General features: G+C 41.0%; 1 protein-coding gene across 1 annotated transcript; it reads left to right on the top strand.

The window, feature by feature from the left end:
* Nucleotides 1–217: 217 nt before the first annotated feature.
* LOC130073215 (gastrula zinc finger protein XlCGF8.2DB-like) lies at nucleotides 218–1,400 on the top strand. Its single transcript, XM_056238682.1, has one exon. The coding sequence runs from the start codon at nucleotides 219–221 to the stop codon at nucleotides 1,176–1,178; it is 960 nt and encodes a 319-aa protein (XP_056094657.1). The 5' UTR covers nucleotide 218; the 3' UTR covers nucleotides 1,179–1,400.
* Nucleotides 1,401–14,882: the final 13,482 nt, after the last annotated feature.

Raw genomic sequence — 14,882 nt, forward strand, 5'->3', positions numbered from 1 at the left:
AAGTGCTGTTTCTCCTTTTCTCTACCTTTACCTTTACTTTCTCCATTGCCACAGCAGAATATTTTGTCAGAGCCCCCATTCTCCCCTCTGGCCAATGTTTATACACTGTCACACTCACAGCCAAATTTGTTTGCCATCATTTATCGAGACAGGATGGATGGGCAGGTGAACTCATGACACTGGTGGTAACTTGTATTTGTCTTTTCACCTTAGACTTCATGCCGCTGAAAGAGGAGAGTCAAGAACTCAATGAAGTAGAAAAGAAAAAGAAATATGAGAAACATCATGATTTCATGACTGGAGAAAAATCCACACTGGCTGAAAAGATGGCCTCACGAAAAAGAGCTCAGAAGATTAAATCTAATCCAAAACAAAAACAAAACCTTGAAGTCCTCAAGAGAGAACACACCGGAGAAAAGCCTTTCATGTGCCACCAGTGTGGAAACCGTTTTAGATTCAGTAAAAACCTTAAGACTCACATGAGAATTCACACTGGAGAGAGGCCTTTCACATGCCATCACTGCGGAAAGAGTTTCTGTCATAAAGTTAGCCTCAAAAATCACATGAACATTCACACTGGAGAGAAGCCGTTCACATGTGACCAGTGTGGAAAATGTTTCGCGTACAGAGCAACCCTTAATGTCCACTTGAGAGGTCACACTGGAGAGAATCCTTTCACCTGCAAACTGTGTGGGAAGAGCTTCTCAAGAAGAGGAAATCTGAAGACTCACATGAGAAGTCACACTGGAGAAAAGCCGTTCAAATGCGATCAGTGTGGAAAGAGTTTTGGACGTAAAGAAACAGTTAATTCCCACATGAAGATACACTCAAAAGAGAACAGATTTATATGTCATCAGTGTGGAAGGAGTTTCACAGACAGCAATCACCTTAAGAGACATGTAATAACTCACACTGGTGAAAAGCCTTTCATGTGCCACCACTGTGGAAAGACTTGCATAAACAAATCAAACCTTGATGTTCACATAAGAATTCACTCTGGAGAGAAGCCTTTCACCTGCTCTCTCTGTGGAAAGAGTTTCACACTGAAAGGAAACCTTCAGACTCACATGAGAGTTCACTCTGGAGAGAAGCCTTACAAGTGTCTTCAGTGTGAAAAGAGTTTCAGATTTAAAGGAAACCTTAACAATCACATGAGGCTCCACATGTCTTCAGTGTGAGAATAGTTCCACATATTCACAGAGACCTGAAACGTAATTTACAAAGTCATCACGGAAAGAAACTGCAGAGTTCAGTGCGTGGCAAAAGGTTTAAGAAATAAAGCAATTAAAAAAAATCACCTGCACCTTCAATCTGGGAAAAAAATATATTATTATATTGTCTTCACATAGAGATGAAGTCACGCAGATTTTAAGAGAGACACTATTTGTGTTCTGAAAAGTGTTTTAAATGGCATGGCTATTTAAAATGGCACCAGAAAATATGTATCTGTGCAAAATGTATTTCATTTGTATAAAGAAAAAGTGACTGTGATGGGGTTTTTCTTTTCCAATGAAGCTTAATTTCAATGGGATTTGGAATTGCCAGCAGATATGCACCTTAAGGCACTCTTGCATAGTGTTGGCAGTGTGCTGAAGGTCAAAGGATCTCATTCAATAAGCATGCGTACACACAAATTTGTATGCGAAATCTACGCACAAACATTTTCACGAACAAACCATGATTAATCAATAACTTTCGCTCCAAAAATGTATTCTAAATTTACGTAAAAATGTATGAACAACTGAAAACACTCGTAAATCTTATACTCTTATAAACATGTTAAGTAAAAATTTTAAACAATGTAGATTTCACATACACTCACCTAAAGGATTATTAGGAACACCTGTTCAATTTCTCATTAATGCAATTATCTAATCAACCAATCACATGGCAGTTGCTTCAATGCATTTAGGGGTGTGGCCCTGGTCAAGACAATCTCCTGAACTCCAAACTGAATGTCAGAATGGGAAAGAAAGGTGACTTAAGCAATTTTGAGCGTGGCATGGTTGTTGGTGCCAGACGGACCGGTCTGAGTATTTCACAATCTGCTCAGTTACTGAGATTTTCACACACAACCATTTTTAGGGTTTACAAAGAATGGTGTGAAAAGGGAAAAACATCCAGTATGCGGCAGTCCTGTGGGCGAAAATGCCTTGTTGATGCTAGAGGTCAGAGGAGAATGGGCCGACTGATTCAAGCTGATAGAAGAGCAACTTTGACTGAAATAACCACTCGTTACAACTGAGGTATGCAGCAAAGCATTTGTGAAGCCACAACACGCTCAACCTTGAGGCGGATGGGCTACAACAGCTGAAGACCCCACCGGGTACCACTCATCTCCACTACAAATAGGAAAAAGAGGCTACAATTTGCAAGAGCTCACCAAAATTGTACAGTTGAAGACTGGAAAAATGTTGCCTGGTCTGATGAGTCTCGATTTCTGTTGAGACATTCAGATGGCAGAGTCAGAATTTGGCGTAAACAGAATGATAACATGGATCCATCATTTCTTGTTACCACTGTGCAGGCTGGTGGTGGTGGTGTAATGGTGTGGGGGATGTTTTCTTGGCACACTTTAGGCCCCTTAGTGCCAATTGGGCATCGTTTAAATGCCACGGCCTACCTGAGCATTGTTTCTGACCATGTCCATCCCTTTATAGCCACCATGTACCCATCCTCTGATGGCTACTTCCAGCAGGATAATGCACAATGTCACAAAGCTCGAATCATTTCAAATTGGTTTCTTGAACATGACAATGAGTTCACTGTACTAAAATGGCCCCCACAGTCACCAGATCTCAACCCAATAGAGCATCTTTGGGATGTGGTGGAATGGGAGCTTCGTGCCCTGGATGTGCATCCCACAAATCTCCATCAACTGCAAGATGCTATCCTATCAATATGGGCCAACATTTCTAAAGAATGCTTTCAGCACCTTGTTGAATCAATGCCACGTAGAATTAAGGCAGTTCTGAAGCGAAAGGGGGTCAAACACAGTATTAGTATGGTGTTCCTAATAATCCTTTAGGTGAGTGTATACAAGCAAAAGAGTAAGAAAAGGTGTGCTCAAGCTGCGAGGTAGCTCTGCATGAAGACGCAGATGTACAGCTGGCCAATCAGAGTTCTGTAATAGTGATGGGTCGGCCATGAACGATTTGTTCATTTTGAACGAATCTTTAATGAGACTCGGGAGAGAGTGATCAATCAATCAACCAATCAAGCTTTATTTCTATAGCACATTTAAAACAACAAGGTTGACCAAAGTGCTGTACATTTACAAAAAAAGTAGATAGATAAAATACAATAAATATAAATAATTAGAAAAGATACAACACCAGACAATTTCAACATACAGCAAACATCACACTCTCATGTTGGGTTGAAAGCCAAGGAAAAGAAATGTGTTTTTAAATGCGATTTAAAAACCGTAAGGCTGGGGGCTAGTCTGACGTGGAGAGGCAGTTCATTCCACAGTCTCGGTGCAGCGGCTGAAAAGGCACGATCCCCTCTGCTCTTGAGCCGTGTTTTAGGGACAACTAGAAGAAACTGATTCGCAGACCGTAATGACCTTGAGGGAGCATGTGGCTTCAACAGATCAGCGATATAAGCTGGGGCTAGTCCATTAAGGGCTTTAAAAACAAACAACAAAATCTTAAAATCAATTCTAAAATTAACTGGGAGCCAGTGGAGAGGGGCAAGGATAGGGGTGATGTGATCTCGTTTACGAATTCCAGTAAGGAGACGAGCGGCAGCATTTTGAACTAGTTGTAGACAAGAGAGGGAGGCCTGGCTGACACCTACATACAGGGCATTACAGTAGTCGTGTTGTAAAAAAAGCATGTATGTAATAAAAGCATGTATCTTTTACATTCACCTCTCAAGGTCTGTAAAAGATAAAAAGGACTTAAGCTTAGTAAGAAGCCTAAGCTGAAAAAAGCTAGCCTTCACAACCGAATTGATCTGCTTCTCCATTTTAAAATCGCAGTCCATTTTGACGCCCAGGTTTGTTATAGTAGACTTAACGTAAGGTTGCAAGGTGCCCAGGTCTATTTGTGAGACATCAGAGGTGCCACTGGGTCATTCGTTAGTTTTGTGTTGACCGGCATGCGCAACATCCTAATCCTATAGGTTCTGTACTGGAAACAGAAATTATTTGTTAATCTCTCGAGTCTTCGGGTTCGGGTCCGAGTTTTTCGTTCTTCCCGTCAGTCCCATAGAGGCTATGCTGTCTGTGCCGCAAAAAGAAATGATTAGTTCACCTCTCAAGTCTTTTGGGTCTGATTCTTGTGAGTCTTTCGTTCTTTTGTCACGTGACATGATGTGACAGCACTGGACACAGAAATTATTTAATAATTCCCAAACTTTCTTACAAATAAGTGTGTAGTCAGTTTTAACAGTTACATGCTGCGTTTTTGGTCTCAAATTATAGCTTTTTTATTTCTTACAATTTATAATTGTTTAGAATTTCTGTCATGATGGATCTTTTCCATATGAATGTGGTACTAAAGAGTTGGTAATGCTTTAAAATGTATCTATGATGAGGAAAATCACTTTGATAAAGATACCTATATATATATATATAGCCTAATAACAACATACAGTTACGTGACATAAACCCGAACGACTCAAACCCAAGAGATGAACTAATCAATTCTGTATCCGGTACTGACTGCATAGCTTCAGCAAATGGGGCTGTCACGTGATGAACGAACAATTCAAACCCGAAGACTCAAAAGATGAAAACTAACAGACTGAAGACCCAGATAAATGAATTAATCGTTTCTGTTTCTCATAATTTGGCATTTTCCTTGCATTGCAATTTTTTTCTTATTCTAAATGTGATCAACATTTGATGTGTTTGGGGAATTTGGCTATTAAGATGTAACATTTTAAATATTCTGCTGAAATGAAAGAAAGGAAAATGTCAGTAAAATGTTCCGATCTTCCCACTACTATTCTGTAAGGTCTGTATAAAAGTTGTTTATTGCATTTCAACTTGTTGGCACTCTTGGCAGCAAGTACTCTCAGGCGAGAATGCGTCTTTTGAAAGATGTTTGCTGAGAGTGACTAAAGAAAAGGGTGTGCTGAATTCCCTTCTATGGACATGGCTTGCGCATCTTTATGTTAGTTACTGACCTCGGGCGCTAATTTAAAATACTTAGAATTCATCAACATTAGAAAGATTTTAATAATAAATTCATGTGTATACACGTGTTGTGAATTAACCGGAAAGTTTTCGTGAGAAGTTAAAATGTGCGTATAAATACGCATAGTGTAGCCTACGCGATTATTAGTGAATGAGACCCGTTCACTAAGATGACACGCACATCTTACCAGCTAACACACACATTCTACCCTCCTTCTCTCTGCTTTCAGAGGCAGATGTCTCCAAACTCCTCCTTTCCAATCACCCTACCACCTGTCCACTTGATCCTGTTCCCACTAATCTACTTCAAACCATTTCTTCCTCAGTTGTACCCGCACTCACACACATCATAAACACCTCTCTTCACAATGGTACTTTTCCCACAGCATTTAAGCAGGCTCAGGTAACCCCACTGCTTAAGGGGGCTTTCACACTGGCAGTTTAGTTCGGAACGGGGCACGGTTCGCATGAAAAATCGCTAATGTGAACGCTGTCATGGGACCCGGGTCCGAACTGGGGTACCGAACCCGAGACTACCTGGAGGAGGTGGTCTGAGTTCGGTTGCTCCCGAACTGTGCCGCGGTTTGCGTGAATGTGAAAGCAGCACGGACTCGGGTGCACACTTGTTCAGGAAGTAAAGTGACCTGCGCATGCGTTTTAGCTTATTGTGGTGTATTCAGTTAAATAAAACACTTGTAAGGGATGATAGTGTTGATGATTTACCTTGGATACGAGCGAGAGTGAGCCTACAGTGTATTCGTGCATTGCGCGTGAAATCAGGGCACCAAATTTGGAAATCCACTGTCTCCTCAAAAGAGTCCGTTTGCAAGCAGCAGAAGGCCACCTTATGTGACACACGCAGAGTAAACCTGTATTGTTCACTCAACTGCGCATAATAGCAGCGAATTAATAAAAAACACAATATTGACCCGCGTTCTGTTTTCTATCATGCGCCGTGCACGTTTGCGATGACGTAATATGTACGCAAACGCACCAGGGTTCGATAGAATCAAGTTGAGTGTGAAACCAGACCAACGGGGCGCCAGGAACAAACGCGCTCAGGCTCGGACCCGAGCAAACGAGCCCAGTGTAAAAGCCCCCTAAGAAACCCACTCTAAATCCAGCACATCTGGAAAATTACAGACCGGTATCTCTTCTTCCATTCGTCGCGAAAACTTGAACACTTGAACGAGTTGTTTTCAACCAGATCTCTTCATTTATTACACAGAAAAACCTCCTGGACAACAATCAGTCTGGTTTCAAAAGTGGACACTCAACTGAGACTGCCCTGCTCTCGGTAATTGAATCTCTGAGACTGGCAAGAGCAGCTTCCAAATCCTCAGTTCTCATCCTGCTGGATCTGTCTGCTGCTTTTGACACAGTTAACCACCAGATCCTCCTGTCAATCCTAAAGACGAAGGGCATCTCGGGAACCGTACTCCAATGGTTCAAGTCTTACCTCTCAGGTAGGTCGCACAGGGTGTCGTGGAGGGGTGAGGTATCTAAGACCCAACATCTAGCTACTGGAGTGCCTCAGGGCTCAGTGCTTGAACCACTTCTCTTCTCCATCTACATAACATAACTAGGATCTGTGATTCAGAAACATGGCTTTTCCTATCACTGCTACGCTGATGATACACAACTCTACCGCTCATTCCAGCCTGATGATCCGAAGGTTGCTGCTCGCATCTCAGCCTGCCTGACAGACATTTCTGGCTGGATGAAGGACCACAACCTTCAACTAAACCTTGCGAAGACCTTGCGGAGTTGCTTCTGGTCCCGGCCAATCCAACACTACACCACAACTTCTCCACTCAGCTAGGTTTGTCATCCATAACTCCATCAAGGTCAGCCAGGAACTTTGGATTTGTGATTGATGATCAATTGAACTTTACAGACCACATAATGAGGACAACGCTGATGCCAGAGAAGTGGTGTGTGTGTTTTAAAAAATAAATAAAATATTGGTTGTATTAAAAATATTTTAATTAACGTACAATGTGTCATAGCTTTTCATTCTATTATAGTAACACAGGTTAACATCTGGTTATAGCTCTAAAATCGTCTGCAAAATTATAGCCGAAGAGAAACATAAATCATTTATAAAATAGAGAATTTAGAAAGTTACTAAAAAACATGAAAAACACAAATAATCATTACCTCCTATCCTGGCTGCTTCTCCTACCACTATTCAACTCCTTGCTTTTAGCAAAAAAAAAAAAAGTTACTCCCTCCCTAAATTTCCCTTAATGTTCATAAATGCTATACTAATTTTCATAAAAGCATACTGTCAATTGTCTGCAACTGAACATAGTGGCAATTCATTTATACATTAACCGTTTCAGATCCTGCCTTCATTCCAATGGACAAAAATAACTGATATTAACTAATGTCGACTGTATTTTATTAAATATATACTATCAATGGATTTTACATTTACAGTAGAAATAAATAATGGTCATATTTGTGTTCCTGGAATATAATTTAAGCCTGAAAGGATTAATACCACAATCACTTAAACAAAATGAAAAATCACAATTTTTTTAATTCATCACAATTATTTGTTCATTAAAGATTTAGTGAGGACCTCCATTAAAGTGAGCAGCCTCTCTTCTCTAGCTGCTGCCTCTCTCCTCATCTCCATTCTCGCTCTTAAATTCTTTTTCTTCTTCCTCTCTCTCTTCTCTTTCTCTTCTTTCCTCTCTCAGTTGTGCCTCTTCCTCCAGCTTTCTCAGCTTGCCACAGGAATATGACCATCTGGACGGCCAACCCTGCGCTATAAGGACGCCTGCAAGCGAGACTTGAAAACGTGCAGCATCTGTCCGGCTGATTTGGAAGCAGTGACATCGGACCGCGAAAATTGGCGATCCACCGTTAAGACTGGTGTCCTTTTAGCCGAAGAAAAAAGAGCAATGCAGTGGGAGGAGAAGAGGACTCGCCGGCAGCAAAGCGTTCAGCCTGTTCCCATTGACATCACCACTGCTTACACCTGTAGCAAGTGCCAGCGGTGCTGTCGCTCCCGTATCGGACTCTACAGTCATAGTAGAGTCTGCAACCAAACCACAGACTGACCTGGGTGCAGATTCTAAACCATTGTCTCTCGAAGACAGAAGGATGCCAACAAAAAACGTTTAAATGCTTACACTTACATATTGAGGGCAATGAGCTGTGGGGAATATTAGCCGTTAGAGTGTGCATCAATCTGCACTTCGAATTCTAACCGGAAATGGTAGACCATCCGGGTCTCTTTGGAAAACTCATTTCAACGTACTACGATTTGGGCCGTAATAATTCTGTCCGCATTTAGGACAGATAGTATGTGAATTAGGACGCACCAATTGTCCCTTCTTCTTCTTCTTCTCCGCTTTTTACTGGTAGAAAACAGCGTTGCATTTCCGCGCACGCCCCCTTCTGGATTGGAGTGTGGATCGCCTGTGACTGAATGTATTTGTAGTGTTATTGCATCCACCAAACGTGACGTCCGTAACATACGGGACGAATACACGTACCGTTACACCCGTAATATATATATATACAGTGTATATATTTATAAAAATATACTTTATCCTTGCAGACGGCAGTACCGGTGTAACCGTCTAACACCCACTACCCCTTAGTAGTGGGTGGGTTTGTAATACTACTAAAAGGCCAGTATAAGGTGTGGGACCCAATCACTTTAATGTCCATCATTTATTATACCCATACCATGATGGAAGTTGAACAAACTCAGCGTTATAGGATTAGTATTAATTTGACAAAACCAAAAATAATCCAACTAGGCTTAACTGGTACCACGACATTGATCATCAGCTTTCTCTGTCAACTCAGGCTTTGGTCCTGAGATTATGGAGCATGTGCACATGAAAGTGTGACATCAGCAGCGAACAGCCAATCACATGCCTTGAAACGTAGAGTAGCTGTGATTCACTTCTCGCGAGAGAATCGGTATACAGAGACTCATATGCTGTACTGTATACATATAATCTGTTTATATTTATGGATACCAGGGTCTTTATTCTGGCGGCCCATCCACATCTGTTTTTTTCTGTTACTGTCAATATAAATTTGCTAAAATTTCCAATCTTGCGGCACGACAGACTCATCCCAGCACAGGGACGGACTGACAATCTGTGCGTTCGGAAAAGTCCAGAACGGCCGTCCAACCGAGGGCCGTCGGCACAAAAAAAAGTATAATAAAGCAATATGAACAGCCAACAACAGTAGGGACACTAATGCGATCACTTATATGCAACGTGTAAAAAAAAAAAACTGAGGAAGAAGAGTCGGCCTACTAGCCAGTTTGTGATTCGTCCCCGGCCGCAGTCAGATTTGTAATGGAAGCAGGTCAGTTTAGAAAAATGTACAGTTTTGTACATGAGCTGCAGGGCGAAATGAACCCTTTCGCACGTACGAACACACACACACACACACACACACACCAGTGTGATTAGAACTGTCAGTGCACCGTGATCATTTGCTAATATTAAATGTGCTTTCGCGCATTGGCTGGCGCTGAGCCAGAGACGCACGCGCTCAGCGCTGTCATCACAACTTTTCAGTGTTTTCAACCACATAATGTTTCTTTTAGGTTTTAGGTTTCAGACATATAATTTCACATACGTAGGTACTAAACAAACAATACAATACATTTAGAGAGACATAGAGTTTGTAAAATACACACTGATGTCTATGGAAACCTTTCTATAATAATTAGACACGTTTATTCATATCAATCAGATACACATTGTGTAAGTAACTTTAAAGTTTACTCTATTCTTCTCCCAGTTCACCGGCCACTTACTTTCATGTATTTTGGGAGAAGTGGATGAATTAACGTGTTGTAGCCTAAATCCAACAGATCCGATTCTCTGAACTGTGGCACTATGACGGCGCCCATCGCTCACAGCTCAACTAACGCGATCGTTATAAAGGTGTTTAGACAACAAAACACACCCACTTGCATTTATTTGACAATCTGAATATAAGATATTTCATGCTAAAAAATGTGTGAATATTTTTAATAAAAAGAAAAAACGACATAAAGCATATCATCATTAATTCAGTGCTGTTGTGGCTGCGGTGTGTCACGTGACAAGCAATGACGCGTCACCATGGAAACCATAAAGTAAATAACGGTCTAAATAACAGTCAGCCAGAATATTTTACATTTATGTGAAAGGGTTAAATGGCCGGCAGAATGGCTAGCAGAAAACGTAAGGAGAAAGGTGGATGGGAAAAAGTAAAAGAAAAGAGGGCCAAGTTTCTCGAGACTGATGCAGCAAAATGTAAAAAGCTCACAGAGCTTTTTGGTTGCTGTGCAACTGCCAGCAGCACTGCATTGCTTAGCCAGAGTGTAACGTTAGAGGACCAGCAAGTGGAAGCTGAGCCTGAGCATCCACAGCCTGGTCATGATGAGGGACAGACAGCAGAGTTAACTTCACATCAGCAAGAGGTCCTGGTAAGTGCCAGTCGCAGGACACATTAAAATAGGCTGTCTTTATCCCTATCTTAGCGAATCAGTAGGGGTTCAATCTTCAGCTGGCTAATAAGCTATCTTTAAATTCATTTGTTTATTCAGGTTGAAGATAGTTGCAGTACAAAAGATGACAGGGAGAGTGCAGGGAAGTGCCAGAATGTCCCAGGATGCTCTACATCACAACATTTCAAACGGCCCAAGTCAGATAGTCACAGCCTGGAACAATTTTTTGCTAACCACCCTCAGCAAAAGCCTAAAAACCTGTCTCTGCAGAGAGTGTTCAGTTGTAAAGATGGTACCAACCGCAAATGGCTCACATTCTGTGAGGAGAATCACACGTTGTATTGTACAGTTTGTTTAGCATTTGCCAAGCCAGGTGAAACAAATCCCTTCATAAGTGGAATGCAGGACTGGAAGCATGTCAGTCAACGAGTAGAGGAGCATGAAAGGAGCAACATGCACAGGCTATGTGCTGAAGCTTATTTTTTACGGGCATCAAAAGCTGATATAGCTAGTCTGCTTCATGGTCCCCAAGTAGTGGCCCACAGAGATCAAGTGCGGAAGAGACGGCAGGTGTTGGAACGTGTTGTAGACATAGTTAAGGTCATTGGCAAGAGAGGACTTAGCTACAGAGGGACACAGTCTGAAGCAGCTTACACTCTGGATGACATGAGCATTGATCATGGGAATTTTTTAGAGCTTATCATTCTTCTTGGGAAATATGATGTATGCATGAAGGAACATCTTACAGAGTGCATAGAAAAAAGCAAGAAGATGCATCAAACCCAGGCTAAAGGTCGAGGTTCTGTTGTGACATTTCTGTCAAAAACAACTGTTATCAAAGTAATATCTACAGTGCAGCAGTTAATTCAGGAGACTATTGCAAAAGAGGTTACTGAAGCTGGGATGTTTTCAGTGCAGATTGACACAACACAAGACATCACATCCCAAGAGCAGTGCTCTATAGTTCTGAGGTATGTCAAAGACACAGTACAGGAAAGGCTTTTTGCAGTGGTGAAATGTGAAGCATCTACTGGAAAATATTTTGTTTAGATGCTTGCAGATGTGATTGAAAAATGTAACTTGGAAATTAGCAACTGCGTCAGTAATGCCACTGATGGTGCATCAAATATGCAAGGAAAATACAGAGGTTTTTCCACACTGTTGTCCTCTAAAGCGCCAAACCAAGTGCATGTATGGTGTTATGCACATGTGCTGAACTTGGTTCTGGCTGACACAGCTGAAGTGTCCCTCTCCAGTGGATCCTTGTTCTCACTATTGAATGATATTGCAGTCTTTTTTCGTGAGTCATACCAACGGATGAATTTGTGGGAGCAAGGAAGCCATGACAGTCGACACAAGCGCCTTTCCATTATCGGAGAAACAAGGTGGTGGGCCAAGGATGTTGCTTTGAAGAGGATTTTTGGGTCCTTTGGAAAGCCAGACCAGTGTGTCTACATTGACGTCCTCAGGACACTGGACAGGTGTCAGGGCCAGGAAAACCTGAAAACAACAGCGCGTGTCAAAGCAAAAGGGTACTTGGAAGGTTTAAGGAGATATGAAACCGTTCTAACTGCTCAGCTTTTTCTTAGGATTTTTGAGGTCACAACACCACTCTCAAAATACCTGCAGACACATGCTGTAGACATCTTGTCTGCTCACCGAATGGTTCTGACCACTGAAGATGCTTTGAAGAGCATGTCAAGAGATTTTGAGTCAGTGAAGAAAGCTGCTGATGTTTTTGTACAGTGGGCAAATACAACACTGTCTGAAGAGGATTGTGACCTTGAACTGGAGGAAATGCTTCCCGAGAAAAGGAGGAGAAAAACGAAGATGATGGCTGGTGAGAAGGCAAGTGATGAGAGCTTCACAAATGCCAACAGTGCATATGAAGCACAAGTTCATAACCAGGTGATGGACACAGTCACAGAGAGCATCCATAGGCGCTTTTTAACCCATGGTTCCCTCCATGCGGACTTGGCTCTCCTTGATCCAAGAAACTTTACAGAAGTTTCTTCAACAGGCTTGCCTGATACTGCATTTCAGGAGATGAGCAAATGCTTGCTCAGGTTTGATAGCAGGGCAACTCCTGCTAATTTGCAAAGTGAGCTAAAGTGTCTGGCAGCCCAATGGCCACGTCTTAAACAATCTGTTCTTGAGGAGTACCAAGTCAGGATAGCAGAGGATGACCCAGATGTTTGGGAAGAGGCAGAAATAAAAAACAGCACCTGCAAATCTTGCAAAGAATGCCCAATGTGTTGCTATCAACTTCTTACACGGTACAACCTCCTGACAGATGCCTATCACATCCTTGGCTTAGGTTACAAATTTCTTCTCACTCTGCCTGTGACACAGGTAGCTTGTGAGAGAAGTTTCTCTGTACTGAAGTACATTAAGAATCGCTTAAGGAGCAGAACTTCTCAGGAACACCTGGAAACATTCATGTTAATGGCCACAGAGAAGGACATCCTCATGTCCCTTGACAATGACCTCATAATAGACAGAGTTGCTCAGAATAGTGCCCTTCTCAAGAAACTTTTACTTCCCCAACATTAAAGGTGCTGTATTGTGAAGATCCAGGACTTAGCCAAAAAACTTGAACACCGACAACTTCTCAGTCCCTCACCCTTTTCCACTAAAGCCCAAAACGGTCTCCTAAGGCCCTCCCCCACAGGGAGAATGAATGCAGGTGCATGAGCAGTGATTAACACGCAGTTAGACACCCCTTATGGCCCTGATGGGTGCATCTGAACAGGGAGCTGTGGATTTCTGCTAATTACACTAGGCTGTAGGTAGTACCAGAGGAGACAGATTTTTTTTTTTAAATTACCTGCTTCATATAGTTCTACTTGAACACAGGGTCAGTTTCAGCAAATATGTCAGAAAGTTAGTTTTATAAGGCCTACTACACTTTTAAATTTGCTTACATTATATTTGAATAGTTATAAGTTATAGTATATAGTAACTATATATTTTATAATTACAAGTTTGTGTAATTTGAGGTTTCTGTAGCCAGTGACATTTAATTACTTGTATTTTATTTTCAATGCAGATGTGATGGTATTGTACATTTTTTGTTTTTATTTGAAGGCTGAGGCTTCATTAATAAACACAACCCCAATTATTATCATCATTGGTTTTGAGATGTTACTTGCTGTGAATACCTTGTCTGATACAGTATTGTGGCATATTATCAGGACATCCTGGCTAGTGTCTGTTGCGCGGCTAGTGGCGAATGGCCGGATGATGGGCCTATTTGGGAGAAAGTCCAGGGCTGTTTTTTAGCCCCAGTCCGTCCCTGTCCCAGCAGTGGCTTGGTCGCCACTTTTGAGCATTTTGGGCGATATCTCGTCCAATCCGCAATAGCCACTTTGGTCCCTGCCTACGGTAATTGTATAAATCTTACGTATATTACATATTATCTGTTTATATGTTCATTTAAACTAAATGTTTAATAATAATTGTAAAAATACAATTGCTTATATTATCTTTGTATTTTTATTCATTTAAACTATATTTTTAATAATAGTTGTAAAAATACAATTGCTCATGTGTAATGGATTATTAGGGGTATAATAATTATAAAAATCATTTAAAATAATCTACTTTTACTATGTAGTGTCCTTTAATTTGGAGTAGAAACTGGGGGAGTGGCTTTATTGCATCAGTAATTTTAATTTTGTGTTATTGTTTTTCCATTTCTCAAACTCTATTTTTCTGTAAATTAAACAATGCATTCAAAGACTTAATTTTGTTTCATTTAATATATTTTAAAAAAAATCTTTGTTTTTTAATCAAACTCTCAAGTAGAGAGAAGAGTCTGTCCATCCTCTCCCTGCTCTCCTCTTCTTCTCTGTCTCTCTCTGAAACCTCATGTCTTCTTCTCGGATTAACTCCATCAGTTCATCCTCTCTGTCTCTTTCTCTCTGCTGCTCCTCATCCTGGTCATCAATTGCTTTTATACGACTAATTTACAAAGCCAAGAAAATTAATCAAAGAGGATAAACACACGGTCACTATTAAATTTTACACAATTTATAAAACATATTGGAACATGTTACCTACTGTATTGTTTCTGTGTTTGTCTGTGGCCCTAATAATGGTTTGTATTTATTTTAAAAATCATTGTAATTCGTTTTTGCTATGGCACTTTAGAAAATTGCATCTAAACATTAATTTAAATATGTCTTGTTACTGAAAAAGAAGTTACCAAGAAGTTACTATGTGTGTGTTTTGCATGTAATTTTCTGACAGCAGCGT

The sequence above is a fragment of the Rhinichthys klamathensis genome, unplaced genomic scaffold (assembly GCF_029890125.1).
Source record: "Rhinichthys klamathensis goyatoka isolate OS25496 unplaced genomic scaffold, OSU_Roscu_1.1 h1tg000530l_1, whole genome shotgun sequence".
Taxonomy (NCBI): Eukaryota; Metazoa; Chordata; class Actinopteri; order Cypriniformes; family Leuciscidae; genus Rhinichthys; species Rhinichthys klamathensis.

Bases quoted from the DNA above. Each gene is read 5' to 3' on its own strand.
- LOC130073215 (XM_056238682.1), top strand. From the start codon at position 219: ATGCCGCTGAAAGAGGAGAGTCAAGAACTCAATGAAGTAGAAAAGAAA.